This window comes from Oncorhynchus keta, chromosome 10 (assembly GCF_023373465.1).
Source record: "Oncorhynchus keta strain PuntledgeMale-10-30-2019 chromosome 10, Oket_V2, whole genome shotgun sequence".
NCBI classification, from domain to species: Eukaryota; Metazoa; Chordata; class Actinopteri; order Salmoniformes; family Salmonidae; genus Oncorhynchus; species Oncorhynchus keta.
The window spans coordinates 26046863-26066639 of record NC_068430.1 but is presented as its reverse complement, the minus strand read 5'-3'; the positions used below and the strand labels follow the sequence as shown (position 1 = coordinate 26066639).

Sequence of the window (19777 nt, the reverse complement as noted above, 5' to 3'; positions counted from 1 at the left end):
TGGGCTCCCTGCCTGTGCCATTAAACCCCTACAACTCATCCAGAACGCCGCAGCCCGTCTGGTGTTCAACCTTCCCAAGTTCTCTCACGTCACCCCGCTCCTCCGCTCTCTCCACTGGCTTCCAGTTGAAGCTCGCATCCGCTACAAGACCATGGTGCTTGCCTACGGAGCTGTGAGGGGAACGGCACCTCAGTACCTCCAGGCTCTGATCAGGCCCTACACCCAAACAAGGGCACTGCGTTCATCCACCTCTGGCCTGCTTGCATCCCTACCACTGAGGAAGTACAGTTCCCGCTCAGCCCAGTCAAAACTGTTCGCTGCTCTGGCCCCCCAATGGTGGAACAAACTCCCCCATGACGCCAGGACAGCGGAGTCAATCACCACCTTCCGGAGACACCTGAAACCCCACCTCTTTAAGGAATACCTAGGATAGGATAAAGTAATCCTTCTCACCCCCTTAAAAGATTTAGATGCACTATTGTAAAGTGGCTGTTCCACTGGATGTCATAAGGTGAATGCACCAATTTGTAAGTCGCTCTGGATAAGAGCGTCTGCTAAATGACTTAAATGTAAATGTAAATGTATATCTGATGGCTATATATATATATATTTATATTTTAGACCAGGCAAGTTTCCTCTAGATTCAACTGGTAAAAAGGCAACGCTAACACAGACCAAGGGAGATAAAATGGAGGCCAGTGTGTGTTAATGCGATGGCTCATGGCTCCAAACAGTGGGTCTGTTTTCCTCTTTATCCCTTTGGCGCTGTGTGTGTGTGTGTGTGTGTGTGTGTGTGTGCTCGTGTATAGAAGTCAAGGTCGATGATACACAGTAGGTGCAATGTTTATTTTGTTCCCTGATTGTCGCTCTCCAATTAGCCACTTGAGTGGCTGCTGTACACTTCGATGTATTTGTCCAGGAGTGAGGATGCAGGGCTCGCCCTACTCCCAGTCACCACTGTTTTAGACCTCATTAACTGCTTGAATGGTGTCCGACTTTGGCGCCTATCTGGTGCTAAGGCTATTTCATGACACATAAGCTAGCTGCTTCAGGGAGACAAAACAAATGACCTTCCATGTAAAATTCCCCTGTGGTATGGTTTGGTAGTATTGGGATGCTGCTCTGTGTGTGTACTGTGTTATTGTGCTCCTGTAAACCACTGGAGAAGCCTGAGGGAGATGGATGCTTGATATCACGGTGGCAGATTTACATTTCCAACTATACTGTCAAAGTCATGGAAATCAGAATTACTAGTATTACATGGGATTAGTCCATCTGTGTATGCTACAGTCCATCAAACATACTGTATGCAAAGTGTACACTATGAAATCTAATATATCATGAAATTTGTGGAAATTCATGCAGGAGAACATAACACATTAGATCTGGTAAAAGATAATACAAAGAAAAACATGCATTTTTTTGTACCATATTTAAAATGGAAGAGAAAGGCCATAATGTATTATTCCAGCCCAGGTGCAATTTAGATTTTGGCCACTAGATGGATGCAGTGTGGAAAGTTTTAGACTGATCCAATGAACCACTGCATATCTGTTCAACATGTTGTATCAAGACTGCCCAAATGTGCCTAATTGGTTTATTAATACATTTTCAAGTTCAGAATTGTGCACTGTCCTCAAACAATAGCATGGTGTTCCCACATGCTTCAAGAGGGCCACTATTGTTCCTGTTCCCAAGAAAGCTAAGGTAACTGAGCTAAACGACTACCGCCCCGTAGCACTCACTTCCGTCATCATGAAGTGCTTTGAGAGACTAGTCAAGGACCATATCACCTCCACCCTACCTGACACCCTAGACCCACTCCAATTTGCTTACCGCCCAAATAGGTCCACAGACGATGCAATCTCAACCACACTGCACACTGCCCTAACCCACCTGGACAAGAGGAATACCTATGTGAGAATGCTGTTCATCGACTACAGCTCGGCATTCAACACCATAGTACCCTCCAAGCTCGTTATCAAGCTCGAGACCCTGGGTCTCGACCCCGCCCTGTGCAACTGGGTACTGGACTTCCTGACGGGCCGCCCCCAGGTGGTGAGGGTAGGCAACAACATCTCCTCCCCGCTGATCCTCAACACGGGGCCCCACAAGGGTGCGTTCTGAGCCCTCTCCTGTACTCCCTGTTCACCCACAACTGCGTGGCCACGCACGCCTCCAACTCAATCATCAAGTTTGCGGACGACACAACAGTGGTAGGCTTGATTACCAACAACGACGAGACGGCCTACAGGGAGGAGGTGAGGGCCCTTGGAGTGTGGTGTCAGGAAAATAACCTCACACTCAACGTCAACAAAACTAAGGAGATGATTGTGGACTTCAGGAAACAGCAGAGGGAACACCCCCTATCCACATCGATGGAACAGTAGTGGAGAGGGTAGCAAGTTTTAAGTTCCTCGGCATACACATCACAGACAAACTGAATTGGTCCACTCACACTGACAGCGTCGTGAAGAAGGCGCAGCAGCGCCTCTTCAACCTCAGGAGGCTGAAGAAATTTGGCTTGTCACCAAAAGCACTCACAAACTTCTACAGATGCACAATCGAGAGCATCCTGGCGGGCTGTATCACCGCCTGGTACGGCAACTGCTCCGCCCTCAACCGTAAGGCTCTCCAGAGGGTAGTGAGGTCTGCACAACGCATCACCGGGGGCAAACTACCTGCCCTCCAGGACACCTACACCACCCGATGTTACAGGAAGGCCATAAAGATCATCAAGGACATCAACCACCCGAACCACTGCCTGTTCACCCCGCTATCATCCAGAAGGCGAGGTCAGTACAGGTGCATCAAAGCTGGGACCGAGAGACTGAAAAACAGCTTCTATCTCAAGGCCATCAGACTGTTAAACAGCCACCACTAACATTGAGTGGCTGCTGCCAACACACTGTCATTGACACTGACCCAACTCCAGCCACTTTAATAATGGGAATTGATGGGAAATGATGTAAATATATCACTAGCCACTTTAAACAATGCTACCTTATATAATGTTACTTACCCTACATTATTCATCTCATATGCATACGTATATACTGTACTCTACATCATCGACTGCATCCTTATGTAATACATGTATCACTAGCCACTTTAACTATGCCACTTTGTTTACTTTGTCTACATACTCATCTCATATGTATATACTGTACTCGATACCATCTACTGTATGCTGCTCTGTACCATCACTCATTCATATATCCTTATGTACATATTCTTTATCCCCTTACACTGTGTATAAGACAGTAGTTTTGGAATTGTTAGTTAGATTACTTGTTGGTTATCACTGCATTGTCGGAACTAGAAGCACAAGCATTTCGCTACACTCGCATTAACATCTGCTAACCATGTGTATGTGACAAATAAAATAGGATTTGATTTGATTTGATTTGGTACACTTTCACTGTAATAGCTACTGTAAATTGGACAGTGCAGTTAGATTAACAAGAATGTAAGCTTTTTGCCCATATCAGATATGTCTATGTCCTGGGATTTTATTTTGTTACTTACAACCTCATGCTAATCACATTAACCTACGTTAGCTCAACCGTCCCGCTGGGGGACACCGATCCCGTAGAGGATAAATGTCAATTTATCATTTATCAAAATACCATTAATTTCATCCTTCTTTTTGGCTTGTCTCCAGATGTTCTTGTTTCTATGATCATTGCAATGTGAATAACCAATCAGCTGTTTAAAAAAATCCAACTATGAATGTGGCCAATTGTGCAGCAGTAACAAGTGAGCATAACAAGCTGTTCCAGTCCAAGTCCATTAAGCCACTGCAGGTGAACAACAGACTACATTACATTCTTCCAGACTCCTGGCTGACAAACTAGAATGAGACATTCCCCTGGGACAATTAGCCCAGTGCAGGTTCACTTCACAAAGTGTTTCTCTTCTGACGCATGCTTCCAGAACCCTGGACAGCGCTCCTACGGCAACTACAGTTCATCAATTCTATTTGTCACATGCACCGAATAATTACAGGGCCCACAGCAACCATTTCAATTTTAGTTTCAGCTCTTAGTAAGAAGCTCCCACAGTGCTGCATTGTCCTCTTAATTACCTTCATCCGTTTCATTACACTGGAGACAAATGCAGAAAGGATCATGCAGTGTGAAAGTAATATTAGATCGGAACATATTCTCCTCAATTTGGATCTCAACACTAGGTTTTATTTTCTCCAGTTCGCCAAGATCAACCACAATGAACATTCAATAAAAACCCAGTCCTATGTGTCATGAATGCTCCAGACTGTGTGCTGTATGTGCTGTGTGTGCTGTATGTGCTGTATGGTTTGGGAGTGCTAAACGCTGTGTGTGTTTGTTCATAATGTAGCCCTGGTCCAGGGCCTGGGCCGGGGTTGGAGTCACTCACAGTCGGTCCTCAGAAAGTCATTGAGCAACTGGAAGAGAGGGAAGCTGTCCCAGCTGTCAGGGGGCTGAACCTCCAGTGCAGCATCCATGTCCACTGCATACAGAGACAAGAAGGTCTCTGCATGCTCCACCATCAGGTCTGACCACCACGCAAATGCCTAGAGAGAGAGGAGTGAAGGAGAGAGCGAGGGAGAGAAAACAGAGAGATGGGGAGAGAGAGAGTGTAGAATGAAAGAGAAGAGAGGAATACATAGAAAAAGAGGAAGGAGAGAAGAGGGTATGAAAGAAAGAGATACAAGGAAGAGACAGGAATGTGCAGATAAAGTTTGATGAAAAACAAATAGAGGGTGAAAGAGGGCAAAAGGGAGGCAGGTGGAGAAATAGACAAAGATAGAGAGACAAACAAATTGAGGATAAGAGTATGCAACTATAATACAAGCCTCAAAGTGTCATTCTCTAGAGAGGAAAGGAAGATAATGTTACTCCACCGATCTATATAAGGGCTCTTTTCTTCACAATAAGAGTCAAGTTGTCACCTCTGAGGCATCACACCGAGATCTCTGGGGGACACTTTACAGCTTTGAGCACAGTGTTTAAGTTCTGCACTCGAGCACGGCTAAGCGTGCGCTGTTCTGTTGGCCCACAGAGCGAAACACAGAGAACTGCATAGATACGGCTCCTTGACTAAGTCATTCATACAGAGCTGCTCAGAGCCTCCCCATAGGATAGACAGAATCAGTGGAGTGACAGAGTTTGGAACAGGCTGGTCTCATGCAGGTTAACACTCATCCTCCCATGCTCCCCCTCTCCCTGCCCGTGGTCCTCTGGGCCAGTAGAGGACTTGGCCATCAGCCATTCACATCGTCACACCTCTGTGATGTGAATGTTCCCATGGGCGTCATGCACTCTGGCATGGGACGGTTGCCATGACAGCGCCAGCAGCAACCAGCAACAGACTCAGGGTCAAAATGGAGAGGCTCATAACAATAAATAAAACTGTCATTACAGGCCTCAAGCAGTGGGAGGATTCAGCTACTGATTCTTCACATTGGCTGCTAAATTGGGTAATAGTTAGGGTTGGTTTAATTTCCATTTGTCAATTCCTGAACTGTATTCGCCATGGCATACACTATACACAGAAACATTACTAGATTTGCCAAATTACTAGAATAAAAATGTAATTGACTCAAACTGACTGGTACATGGATGAGGTGACTGAGGGTACTGGGTTGAGAAGGAGTGGAAGATGTGTCTATTTCTGGTTATGCTGGTCTACTGATGTTGTTGGTGTTAATTTCCGATGGGAAAATTCACACAACAAAGCATTTTGAGAAATGCAAGAGGGGACATACGGGTCACGTTACCTCAGACAAATGACATGCTTTTTCCATTGAGAGTAATCAGGTCTACAATGGAGGAGGATCAGCTTGTTGGGTGGAGGTGACTGGATCACCTCTCTTACCTGTCACACAGCTTTCCCCAAACACACAGCACCACAGAGCAGGCCTTTCACTGACAGGATGGGACCAGAGTTGGCTGTGGCAGTTGGGGTGGACAGATAAAACTGCACCAGACGGGAGGGGTGGGGGCGATGTGATGTGGTCGGGGGGGATTTCAGTGGGAGGGATCTGAGTATGATAGACAGGGACACTGCCACAGTGCTTGTTGAGGTTTGCTTTATCACCAAATGCAACCCTTTGGGCTGCACAAGCACAACTCTCCAGGATGGGCTGAAAACAAGTATAAGGGAAGGCTATTACTAGGAAGAGAGATGGGAACAGTTAAGATCATCCCTGGGCATTTGGCATCTTCAGTACATCACATAATATGGGAGGTAGAGGGTGGCAGGGGTTAGGGGTCATGGCAAGTGGGGGGTGACTGCGGTTAGGGGTCATGGCAGGTGGGGGGGGGGCAGGGGTTGGGGGTCATGTTATCAGGATGTTATCAGGATCCATCACATACCTCTTTGCCCTGTCCGAACATTCCCCGCAAACAAAACAAACAATAAGAGAACAGGAAGGGATTAAGTCAGGTATACTTCTGTTCACATCCCCGTGTTTACTTTTTTCCATCTAATGGTTAGTTGGCAGGAAATATGTGATGTTGACAGTGAAAGAAAGACATGATCCAAACCAATGGAGAAAAAACAAATGATAGTTTAATTGACAAACCATACTCAAGAGCTCAACGTCTATTAAGAAATATGTCAACATTCTCTTTTGTGAGTAAACATAATATGCATGAGGAAAACCATGCACTTGGCCTAGCCTTCACATAATCAGTAGACACATTTGGTGTTTAAAAATGGGTCACTGAGTTCTGTAAATTCTCTTCATGTTTCCAGAAAGAGTACAAATGCAGTGTGAACAACAGGAAGGTAGTCTGAATCATCATCACACCCAACCTACACTACACTACACTACACTACACTACACTACACTACACTACACTACACTACACTGTTCTATACTACACTACAATACACGACACTACACTGCTCTACCAGCACCATGCAACTTCTGTTGGGGACACCCTCAATTACAGGAAGAGCAACTTGTGACATCACCACAAAAACCCTTATAGCGCCTAAGCTAGGATATGATTCAATTGGCTTAATTAAAGCCCTGTTGGGTATTCCCTTCTAGGAGGCTTGTTTAGGAAACAGAGTGACCAAATCAGAAGTCCCCCCGTCAAATTGTGCATTGCTCACCGTTGTCATCCCAAACGATGCCTGGTGCACATGAAATGGAGGAGTGAGAAGTGATGCAAACTTTTTGACCTTTAAACCCACACCTTGACCCCTTACCGTGCAGGCCAATGCGGTCTGGCTAGCATGCACTACTGAGATATGGAGATAAAAAGAACTGATATAAATACTGTACCGACTGTGACTGTAGCCTGTTAAACAGAGTCAGAGAGAATAAATGCCCCATGGTCCTTGTAGTTCTTAACACTCTGCTCTGATAATAACTGACCTTGGAATTATGTATGTGGGCTGTACTCACCTCTGCGTGATGCTCCTCGTTCTGTTGGAGGACCTCGATGACCAGCTCGGCCAGACGTATGGTGTCCTCCAGCTTTTTGGCAGGGGTGACTAAGCGCCCTACATTCTCTGAAGCACAAAGGTCACAGGTCAATATGGAGGGAGATACATGGCTGTAAAACTTCCCCTCAACGTTTGATCAACCTTATGCTAATGTTGTGCAAGTCTCCTAGGGCAACACTGTAATACAACCATCTCTAGAACACTGCAGGTATAATGAGACAAATTAAAACAGGGAAAACAACAGACAAGTTCCACAGTTAACATGCAAAATGTGCAGAACATTGTGCATCGCTCATGTTCGGTATGTGCTGACAGCCACACTTTGAATGTTTCTTACGTGAGACGCTCAAGTTTAACATGTGATATGCAAAACGACACTCCCTGAAGTCTGGTCATTTCCCCCTGCTAAGTAGGATAGCTGTGACAGCCAGGATAAATATAACCACTAAGAAAGTGTAGAGTGCAAGTATTGGCAGGTTTTTACATCAAATCCATCTTGAACAACAAAATACACAATGACAGTCTGCTGTTCACATTAGAGGTCTTCACAGATCCACCTGTACCCGGATACCAGAGACCAGAGTGGGTCCTGTTCCAGAATTTAAATAATGTCATGGGTCTGAGTGTCACGGGTCTCAGGTGTGTGTAATCTTGACTGACCCTGGAAGGGCCTGTACAGATCTGAACGCGACTGTTGCTATATAGAGAGAGAAAGAGAGAGAGAGACATTTCATCATGTAAGCTGCTGCTCTTACTTTTCACGAGAGTGTATCGATGAGCTTGTTGTTGGCCAATCATAAGTCATCAAAGCGGCAATAGGCTACAGTCATAGAGCCTCCGTGTGGGGCAAAAGTTAGGAGATACTGTATCTAATCAATGGAAGCTGGAATTAAAATGACTCAATTAAAAGTTAAAGGACAAGGATAGGCTACAACGACCAAGAGCCAACAGGTAGGCTGCTACTTAATATTCTGAATGGAGTTATTATTCGTAACTGTAGGATGAGAAGGCACATGCACTGAAGCATTAATGAACCTACTTAGCTAATGTTAGCTAGCTTAACTAGCTTCTCCCAGTTTGATGCAGTCAAGACAGGTACTACGTCATCATATTTGATGATAAATAACCTAGCTATTGCAGTTATTAGTCCACTATCGACTTGGTTGGTTGCGGTCTCGTCACTCGCTCACAGTATGGCCCCTCCCCCGCCTGCTAGAGCAACACGCCTCTCTCCCTCCTCTCACGTTTTATCAGCTCTGGCTAATAAAGTAGCTTTAAAAAAATCAATTTTCTGCTGCTTCCCTCACTCTGATCCGACTGCCTCTGGATCCGACCAGGTCTATACGAAACAGATCTCGTTGTCTTCGGCTCGATTCGGAACGGGTCTCTCCTTTAAAAAAAAAATGTATTTATGCATATCACGCCCGGGTGGGAAAGCCCCCAGATCCATCTTTGGACCCGTGAAGACCTCTAGTTCACATACTTTACTCAATGGAAACAAATTCAGTCTACAGCGATCATGTTACGAAACACAACCAAGGGACAAAACACAACCATCTCAACTGACCAATGAGGTTGTGATGAAATTACACATAAATGTATGCTTTTGAAATAAAGAAAATAATAATGAATATGGTGAAGAGATGGTATTTGTGAGAGAGAGAGAGAGAGTCAGCATAGGTAACTGGAGAACTGCGTAGGAGCCTATACAATAACATATTGGGTGCTCGTTCAGACTTCAGGGCATCTGAGTGTCAAACATCTTTACATATGCCTGATCTCTTCTTAATGAATCAGTCAGACAGACTTTTCACAACAACACTGACTTACTTGATTTATTTTGCACTTCTCAGTCCCTCTTTACAGTCCCAGTAAAATGGAGAGATTAATGTGACAATGTGGACTTCTACACTTGAAGAAATGAGGCAAAGACCATGTCCTCTGCTCGCTACTTCTGCTCTTTGTCCAGCACACACAACTGTCATTGTGCTAGTGAGGCTCTGTAGTAGCAGGGGTTTAATTAGCAGTGTACAGAAGTACAGCTCTGTGACGCACACACACTGGCAGAGCACTTTAAGCCCAGTGGTGTCTGTGGAATGGACAGTGGCCAGAGGATTGCCTCTGACTGTGTTGAAATTCTGGTCTGGTCACCAGTATGGATGGAGGGTTTAAAAGAATGCCCGCAAACACTACGGGCATTTCTTCCATTGGTCAATGAAGGGGCATGGGTGCTGGAGTGATACAGGTGAGGGGCAAGGCCAAACATCTAGATCTTCTATAACAGAAACTCAGTATTGCCACATTCTACAGTATAAGGGATGTCCGCTTCTTTTTTAGTCAGTGACTGATTTAGACCAGGGAAACCAGGTGTGAGTGCTGTCCAGTCAGTGACATTTAATGATCAATTACATCTCACACAGTGACACCAGCAAGACTGTGAACCTGAAACAGTCGGAAGTGACATTAATAATGATGACTATGTGCTATCGTGATCTATGATATCGTCTTGCTTCACTTATTTATCTCCAATGTATCAAAATTGCCATTGATATAACATTATGGGAAATATCAGCCAGAATATCCAAACCATTTCATCAGTCATAATGTGTAACCAAACTTTGATATGAGGTTTTTATTCAAAACGATTGCATTTTAGTACATTGGAGATGTTCATGCACCATCTCCAGAGGATGTGATACTTTCATTGCACAACTTGTGAATTCAAACACATAACTGCTATCTTACATGTATTGAAGCTTGCAATAAAGTTGTGCTACCTCTGCAGGTTTCAATCACACAAGTGAGATACTCAATGGCAATGGTCTGAATGGTCTTAAAATTGATCTCTCCGTTCATTTGTTTACTAATTTTCTCCATCTTCTCTTTTCCTCCCTTCCTCACTCCCTCACTTCATTTCCTCCCTTCCTCACTCCCTCACTTCTTTTCCTCCCTCCCTTCCTCACTCCCTCACTTATTTTCCTCCCTTCCTCACTCCCTCACTTCTTTTCCTCCCTTCCTCACTCCCTCACTTCTTTTCCTCCCTCCCTTCCTCACTCCCTCACTTCTTTTCCTCCCTCCCTTCCTCACTCCCTCACTTCTTTTCCTCCCTTCCTCACTCCCTCACTTCTTTTCCTCCCTTCCTCACTCCCTCACTTCTTTTCCTCCCTTCCTCACTCCCTCACTTCTTTTCCTCCCTCCCTTCCTCACTCCCTCACTTCTTTTCCTCCCTTCCTCACTCCCTCACTTCTTTTCCTGCCTTCCTCACTCCCTCACTTCTTTTCCTCCCTTCCTCACTCCCTCACTTCTTTTCCTCCCTTCCTCACTCCCTCACTTCTTTTCCTCCCTTCCTCACTCCCTCACTTCTTTTCCTCCCTTCCTCACTCCCTCACTTCTTTTCCTCCCTTCCTCACTCCCTCACTTATTTTCCTCCCTCCCTTCCTCACTCCCTCACTTCTTTTCCTCCCTTCCTCACTCCCTCACTTCTTTTCCTCCCTTCCTCACTCCCTCACTTCTTTTCCTCCCTTCCTCACTCCTTCACTTCTTTTCCTCCCTTCCTCACTCCCTCACTTCTTTTCCTGCCTTCCTCACTCCCTCACTTCTTTTCCTCCCTTCCTCACTCCCTCACTTCTTTTCCTCCCTTCCTCACTTCTTTTCCTCCCTTCCTCACTCCCTCACTTCTTTTCCTCCCTTCCTCACTCCCTCACTTCTTTTCCTCCCTTCCTCACTCCCTCACTTCTTTCCTCCCTCCCTTCCTCACTCCCTCACTTCTTTTCCTCCCTTCCTCACTCCCTCACTTCTTTTCCTCCCTTCCTCACTCCCTCACTTCTTTTCCTCCCTTCCTCACTCCTTCACTTCTTTTCCTCCCTTCCTCACTCCCTCACTTCTTTTCCTCCCTTCCTCACTCCTTCACTTCTTTTCCTCCCTTCCTCACTCCCTCACTTCTTTTCTTCCCTTCCTCACTCCCTCACTTCTTTTCTTCCCCTCCTTGACATATTTTCTTTTTTTTAGAAAAGAGGAAACATCATTGCAGGAAAGAGGAAGCATTTTAAGAGAATTCAGAGGAGGCCCATTGGTGGAGCTACTCCACAGATGAGTGGTCTTAACAGGAGGGCTAGAGAGGGGACTTTATAGTTAGGGTTACCACAATCACCCACTGGGGAGGGCTGCATCTCCATCACTGGAATGCAGTGCAGGTACAGGGGAAAATACAGGACAGGGGTATGGAGACATAACTCTGTCACAACATTCCTGTAACCTTCCCAGGCCGTGCCTCAGGAAGGCTGTGAGATGTTATGTTGTTATGGCTCTAACTGGGTTAGGATATGCTCATATATAGGATGGTGTCACCTGGATCCTGATCCTTCTTATCTTTCTGAGTTTTCTCCGCTAGGAGAGAGCAGGAGATAGGGAGAGCAGAGAAGAAGAGAGAGGGAAGGTGGGAGGGAGAGAAAGAGAGAGAGGAGTGGATAGTCAGTAATGAAAGCATAAGAGCAGGATAGAGTGGAAGTCTGGAAAAAAAGTGGTTGAGCAACACCTTTCACTCTTCACCCAAGGGATCTCCTCTCCAGATCTGATGTTAACCAGTAGTCAGACATAGACACACATATAGCTTCAAACAGTAAAACATATACAGACAGTGGTCCAAACATCCCCCCCAACCCCCCACCCACCCACCCACACACACACACACACACACACACACACACACAAAAAACATAAACATCCCAGGACATACAGTTTATGGTTGCCACTTCCTGTTCCTGTTGTCTTACCACTCTGGTCCCCAGTGTGAAATGATACAAACAGGGAAAGTCATGACAATGTTCCCTATGGTACAGTAGCTGTATGGTGTACCTGTATCATGTACTGTACCAGTGAGACATGGTACAACAGGACTGAGGGGGGTTTACACAGAAGCAAAGTAAAAATGCATTCAATTCGCAGACAGGCATGTGAACAGAAAACAAAGCTGACAGATACAGTAGATAAGATCTCTCATGATTGTCACAGACCGTTGGAGTCTTGGTCCTGGCTTGCCCTGCTAGGACCTAACAGACAGACACAGACCATGGGCTTGGATCTCTCACAGGTGGCTTTCACAGACAGAAGCAACGGATCAAAAGGAAAAGGACTTAAGAGAAGCAAGAACGAGAGCGTGAGAGAGATAGTTTAAGAGGGCAGCAAGGAATGGTGGTAATAGAGGGGATTGGGACGTGTGAACGGAGAGATGTTGAAAATAGAAAAAGATGGTTGAGGAAAGGGGAGGAGGAGGAACGGGTGGAGGAGGGTGGAGCAGGATGAAGAAGGTACTCACGAATGGTTAAATCCATCACTTGAGACGCCAAGCAGAAGACAGGATGCTCATACATTTCTCTCTTTTTCCCTACAAGAGAGGATCGGGGCATGCAAGAGGCTGGGGTCAGAGGAGGAGAGGTCAGAGCTCTAAGGGTAGCTGCATGTGGGGGATAGGGGTCCCCACAGGTTCCTCTGTGGAGATGGTGGTGGTGGAGGGTGGGGTTTGGCGGCTGGGGAGAAGGTTTGGGATGGGCCCGAAGTGCCGAATGTGGAGGAGAGGGGTGGTTGGACAAAGGGTGTGTGGGCTGGCGGTCGTCTTTGGACACACTTCTGTTTAACCATTCGTCATGCCAAATGGTATTAAGGTGGGAGACATTTCTATCAAGTTTGAGTTTTTCCCAATCAAGGCAACAAACAAGCACATGTTTATGAGAAACAGGATTTTTCTGCAGTATTTCCACTCCAAGATACTAAGGGGCATCTCCTTCAGTATCTTCGGCACCCTCAGGTATTTCTTTATAGAAACTGACCGGAATAGAGAAGAGCTGAATTTGAGACTAGAAATTTCCAGTAAAATAGTATAGGTGAGTGTAGTCAAAGCTACACACACACAGAAATATATTCCAACACATAATTTAGTTTGTAAGCCAGTTCTGTATGCCTAGTAAAGAAATCCTGGGACATGCAACGGACAAATACTGGGTTGCTGCAGAGGGCAATCCCAGCATGCCTTGTGTATTGGCCTTCCTGACTTGTGTTCACACTACAAGGGGCTTGGAGTGAAGCAGCAAAGCCAATAGACAAGGAGGAGGAAAGCAGAGGGGGGTAAGATGAACAGAAGATGAAGGTTATTTCAGAACAAAGGAGAGGAAACCAGGGAAGGTGGAATTGTTGCTTCAGAGCATCACCCCACCTTGAAGCCGCAACGGTGTGCAAGAGGAGAGGGACAGTGGGTTGACTGGCCCAGAGAGAAGCTGAGACATACAGGAGTCAGCTTAAAGATGGCAGATTCACGGGGAGTTGAATGCATTTTTACTTACTATACACATCTCTACTGTGCAAGTTCATTTAGGGAGCTATATCAATGTAAATTACACCTGTGAATAAAAAGAGTAAAAGTAAGAGCAGCCACATTAGGGGAAGATGGAGTATTTCTTCACTGTTTACTGTAGCTGGGATCAGAACAGTTTATTAATTCAAAGGCGCCAATATTACTTATCACATTGTGAAAATGATGTATGAAATCTCTGCTTCGCGTTATCTACTGCATTTTCAATACAATATAAATACAACACCTTATTTCCATTATTTGATTGTATTTCAATGTTTGACTTTCCTCTTAAAATGTCCCTGAGATCAGTTCTAAATGGAGAGTTCTCCCAAAACACAAACATGACATTTTATCCATTGCCTTCTAATTTCTAGTGCCAGTGCTAAAGATGATCTTTATCTTTTTTGGAAACCCAAACTGTCGCCAGATGCCATTCCATCTCACTTTATACACAGAAGATATCCACTAAACAAAAAAAATCTAGCTGTTTATCGGTCTTTCTGTGACCGCAGATAACTTTGGAACGAAGTTGCCTATAAATACACAGTTGCTGTAGCTTTCGCAATTGGACAAGCAAATGATAAAAATGATGCTTCAAAATAAAACCGAGATGACTGCACTAAAAAATACAGTCAGCCTGTTGGCTACATAGGCCTATGTACAATGTTTAAATCATATTGAAATCAATTTCATGTTCAGTCAATTGAGTTCAATTTGTAGGCTACACTGTCTAATTTTTACCTCAATATTTGTGTAACAACATGTGCGCAATGATGTGACAAATGAATCTGTAATTTAGTGCATTATTATAGGTAAGCAATAGAATAAGCTGCCTCAATATTTGCAGCCATAATGTGACAATATCTCTCAGCTAGGAGCGGATCCGTCGTCAGTATTGATGAATAATTATAATGTTAAGGTAAGATTTGAATGGAGAAAGCTGATCAGAGAACAGTGCTGCCTTTCTTTTGATTCTATCAGTATCGACACATGCTCCAACATTGTACTTAGCGATGCGTGGTCTTTTGGGAAACTCATGTTACATCGGGAATGATGCATCATTAAAATACTTGTAAGCCTAAATCCCATTGCTATCGGGAAACTGAGTCCTGATGTTTATTAAGAGGTCATGTCGTTTGAGTGCAACAGTTGACCTGCAGGGGCAATGTGGTAAAGCACCAGAGGGCATGATGTCTGTAGTATCTCACAACTGCTGTCTGATTGTGTCTTTTCCCCAAGTACTGTAGGCCACTGTGCAACAACAACGTGTGATAATCCCTATAGATATCAACGCTATTGTGGTAACAATGCTAGAAGGGAGACAAAAATGTTGACAGAACATAAATAGTACAGTACAGTACTGTGTGTGAAAGAGTGTAGGACACGGTGTGATGCTGCATTGTGTGTGTGTGTGGAGGGGTGTCAGTGTCATCTACCTTCTACTTTGGCATATTCTGAGAGGCGCTGGTAGTTGATCAAGGCTGCCTGCTCCAGACATTTACGGATGACTGTCTTCACCTCCTCCTGGGGCACAGGGGTGACGATATCCTTCATCAGCACCTGGGACAGAACAGAAGACATTGTAGAAAAAATACTTTTCCCCCTCTTTTTTTACCGCCAATTTCGTGGTATCTAATTGTTAGTAGTTACTGTCTTGTCTCATCGCTGCAACTCCCGTAACGGACTCAGGAGAGGCGAAGGTCAAGAGCCAAGCATCCCCCGAAACACAACCCAACCAAGCCGCACTGCTTCTTAACACAGCGCGCATCCAACCTGGAAGCCAGCCGCACCAATGTGTCGGAGGAAACACCGTACACCTAGCGACCTGGTCAGCGTGCACTGCGCCCGACCCGCCACAGGAGTCGCTAGTGCGCGATGAGACAAGGATATCCCTGCCGGCAAAACCCTCCCTAACCCGGACAACGCTAGGCCAATTGTGCGCGATGCCCCATGGGCCTCTCGGTAGCGGGCGGCTGCGACAGAGCCTGGGCTCGAACCCAGAGTCACTGGTGGCACAGCTAGCACTGCGATGCAGTGCCTTAGACCACTGCACCATCCGGGAGGCCCAATAAAATACATTTTTTGGGCTGTACCGCCAGGGCCAGCTCCAGGCATAAGCGATTGCCAGTTGTGGAAAAAGGTACTCAATTGTCATACTTGAGTAGAAGTAAAGAGACCTTAACAGAAAATGAAAAAAGGGAAAGTTACGCAGTAAAATACTTCCCAGTAAAACACTTCCCAGTAAAATACTTCCCAGTAAAATACTACTTGAGTAAAAGTCTAAAAGTATCTGGTTTTAAATGTCCTCGGATGGGGCCACAGTGTCTCCTGTCCCCTCCGGTCTCAGCCTCCAGTATTTATGCTGCAGTAGTTTGTGTCGGGGGGCTAGGGTCAGTTTGTTATATCTGGAGTACTTCTCCTGTCCTATTCGGTGTCCTGTGTGAATCTAAGTGTGCGTTCTCTAATTCTCTCCTTTCTTTCTCTCTCTCGGAGGACCTGAGCCCTAGGACCATGCCCCAGGACTACCTGACATGATGACTCCTTGCTGTCCCCAGTCCACCTGGCCATGCTGCTGCTCCAGTTTCAACTGACCTGAGCCCTAGGACCGTGCCCCAGGACTACCTGACATGATGACTCCTTGCTGTCCCCGGTCCACCTGACTGTGCTGCTGCTCCAGTTTCAACTGTTCTGCCCTGTTATTATTCGACCATGCTGGTCATTTATGAACATTTGAACATCTTGGCCATGTTCTGTTATAATCTCCACCCGGCACAGCCAGAAGAGGACTGGCCACCCCACATAGCCTGGTTCCTCTCTAGGTTTCTTCCTAGGTTTTGGCCTTTCTAGGGAGTTTTTCCTAGCCACCGTGCTTCTACACCTGCATTGCTTGCTGTTTGGGGTTTTAGGCTGGGTTTCTGTACAGCACTTTGAGATATCAGCTGATGTACGAAGGGCTATATAAATACATTTGATTTGATTTGAAATTTGATTTGATACTTTTAAGGACAGTGGTAGAAAAAATACTCAATTGTCATACTTGGGTAAAAGTACAAAGTAAAAATAATGTTATACATTAAATTCCTTATATTAAGCAAATAATAATAATAATAATAATAATATATGCCATTTAGCAGACGCTTTTATCCAAAGCGACTTACAGTCATGTGTGCATACATTCTACGTATGGGTGGTCCCGGGAATCGAACCCACTAACCCTGGCGTTACAAGCGCCGTGCTCTACCAACTGTGCTACAGAAGGACCACAAACCAGACAGCACGATTTTCAGATTTTTAATTAAGGACAGACAGGGTCACACTCCAACATCATTAACAAACACAATATTTGTGTTTCATGAGTCCGCCAGATCAGAGGCAGTAGGGATGACAAAGTGTTATATTGATAGGTAATTCTGTCCTGCTTGAGCATTCTAAATGTAAAAAGTACATATTTTCTTTAGGAATGTAGTGGAGTAAAAGTAAAAGTTGTCAAAAATATTTTTATTTTTTTATTTCACCTTTATTTAACCAGGTAGGCAAGTTGAGAACAAGTTCTCATTTACAATTGCGACCTATAAATGATTACTTATGTACTTTACACCATTGCTGATCGCTTAGGGCCCCAGGACGCTAGGGGGGCACCAACCCCTTTTTGGGGGGATTTTGTTAGTCACTATCACTCAGATATCATTAACATGCTTTAAGTAATGCAGAATGAATAGAATTGCATGAAACATGTTATACAATTGCAACATTTTCTCTCCGCCCCATGGCAAAATGTGTAGAACGGGGTCAATATAAATAGACTGGTGTCCATTTGATTAATTGTTCAGCAGTCTTATGGCTTGGGGCCTGAAGCTGTTCAGGACACTTTTGTTTCTAGACTTTGCACTCCGGTACCGCTTGCCGTGCAGTAGCAGAGAGAACAGTCTATGACTTGGGTAACTGGAGTCTTTGACAATATTTTGGGCCTAGTATATATGTCCTGGATGTCAGAAAGCTTGGCTCCAGTGATGTACTTGGTCGTACGCACTACCCTCTGTAGTGCCTTACGGTCAGAGACCGAGCAGTTGCCATACCAGGCGGTGATGCAACTGGTCAGGATGCTCTCGATGGTGCAGCTGTAGAACATTTTGAGGGTCTTGGGGACCCATGCCAAATCTCTTCAGTCTCCTGAGAGGGAAAAGGTGTTGTCGTGCCCTCTTCACACCTGTCTTGGTATGTTTGGACCATGATAGTTCGTTGGGGATGTGGACACAGGAAAAGGTGGACAGAGCATGCTCCCATTCTCATCGACGGGGCTGTAGTGGAGCAGATTGAAAGCTTCAAGTTCCTTGGTGTCCACATCACCAAAAAACTATCATGGTCCAAGCACACCAAGACAGTCATGAAGAGGGCATGACAAAGCCTATTCCCCCTACAGAGGGTAGTGCATACTGTCCAGTACATCACTGGGACCAAGCTTCCTGCCATCCAGCACCTCTCTACCAGGCGGTAATTATTTGTTACTGTTATTTTTGTTTATCTATTTTTCACTTAACACTTATTTTTTCTTAAAACTGCATTGTTGCTTAAGGGTTGTATGTAAGGTTTTCAGGTCTACAGTTTACTGTTAATGTAACTAGCCTGAATATACATTGTGTCATGTCTTTATGGATCTGATATTTTGTTTACTGTTAATGTAACGAGCCTGAATATACATGGTGTCATGTCTTTATCGATCTGATATTTTGTTCACTGTTAATGTAACTAGCCTGAATATACATGGTGTCATGTCTTTATCGATCTGATATTTTGTTTACCAGGCTTACTACTTGGTACCGCTGTTTTGCTCTGTTCCATTCATTCGCATTCACAGTTGTGTCCGTATTCTAAGCCAAACTGCTATTCAGTATTTTTGTTTGCATGTATGAATAACTAGGCCACTACTTTCAGCATTTAGTTTGCATTATTTTTGGTAAGACAGCTGTGTGTCCAGCTGTATTCACATAGGCTGTTTGTAATAGATGAATTGTCCTATCTATCTTGTAGCCTATATTCATTCCCAAAACGGCCTAGCTGTCGGGCGCTGTCCATTGTGCTGCAGATTTCAAAAGCACTCAATGAGTCTCGGCATGTGAACCTTATGTTTATTGTGGTATAGCGTGATTATATAAACCGAATTCAATATAATTCCAATGCAAGAACCTCCCAAAAATGTGCCCCATCGCCGATTTCAACTATTCCCTTAGTCACTTCTTCCTGGCGCCAGGTCTGGGAGGAGGGGGTGTGGGGGGGCTCAACCAAATCTCGCTTAGGTCCCACAAAAGACTAGAACTGGCCCTACAGTATGTACCACAAACGGGAAAAAGATGGGACTGCGCTTGTTGACCCTTCACTTCTAGAGAACAGGAGACAAACATCTGTTTTACCAAGTAGCCTATATTATAAACAACATAATATAGAAATCAAATAGACAACTATCCATACAATCTGGTCAATTTGGATGGAACATTTTAAATATTATTCCGTTTTTTTGTCCCATAGCCTAAAGGAAGGTATTTGTCCATGGTTAATAGAACATAAGGTAAGGCTAAAAAAGGGTGCATAATAACATACCCTCTCAAGCAGGGACAAAGTGGCTTTCAGGGCCCCCTCCGGTCGACCAAATGGAAAACAGTACCTGTGAAAGAAATCCAGTTTTATTTATGTAGGGTTTCTATGAAGGTACAGTACATTCGGAAAGTATTCAGACCCCTTCACCTTTTACACATTTTGTTACGTTACAGCCCTATTCTAAAATGGATTAAATCATTTTCCCCCCTCATCAGTCTACACACAATACCCCATAAGAACAACGCAAAAAACGGTTTTAAAACATGTGTACATTTATTTTTATTTTAAAAACTTTACTCAGTACTTTGTTGAAGCACCTTTGGCAGCAATTACAGCCTCAAGTCTACTCGCCTGAAGTGGCAGGGTAGCCTAGTGGTTAGAGTGTTGGACTAGTAA

General features: G+C 44.7%; 1 protein-coding gene across 4 annotated transcripts in view; it reads right to left on the bottom strand.

Moving 5' to 3' along the window:
- cadpsa (Ca2+-dependent activator protein for secretion a) overlaps positions 1-19777 on the bottom strand; it is a 155013-nt gene that overhangs the window by 34325 nt on the left and 100911 nt on the right. For 2 of the 4 annotated variants that reach the window (XM_052526749.1, XM_052526750.1), the window contains exons 16-20: positions 19385-19448; positions 15226-15349; positions 12758-12826; positions 7403-7509; positions 4399-4555 (exon numbers count right to left, since the gene is read on the bottom strand). In XM_052526749.1, the coding sequence (XP_052382709.1) occupies positions 4399-4555; positions 7403-7509; positions 12758-12826; positions 15226-15349; positions 19385-19448 (521 nt within the window). Of the gene's footprint in view, positions 1-4398; positions 4556-7402; positions 7510-11790; positions 11830-12757; positions 12827-15225; positions 15350-19384; positions 19449-19777 lie in introns of all 4 variants that reach the window. The other 2 variants (XM_052526751.1, XM_052526752.1) reach the window with 2 other exon arrangements.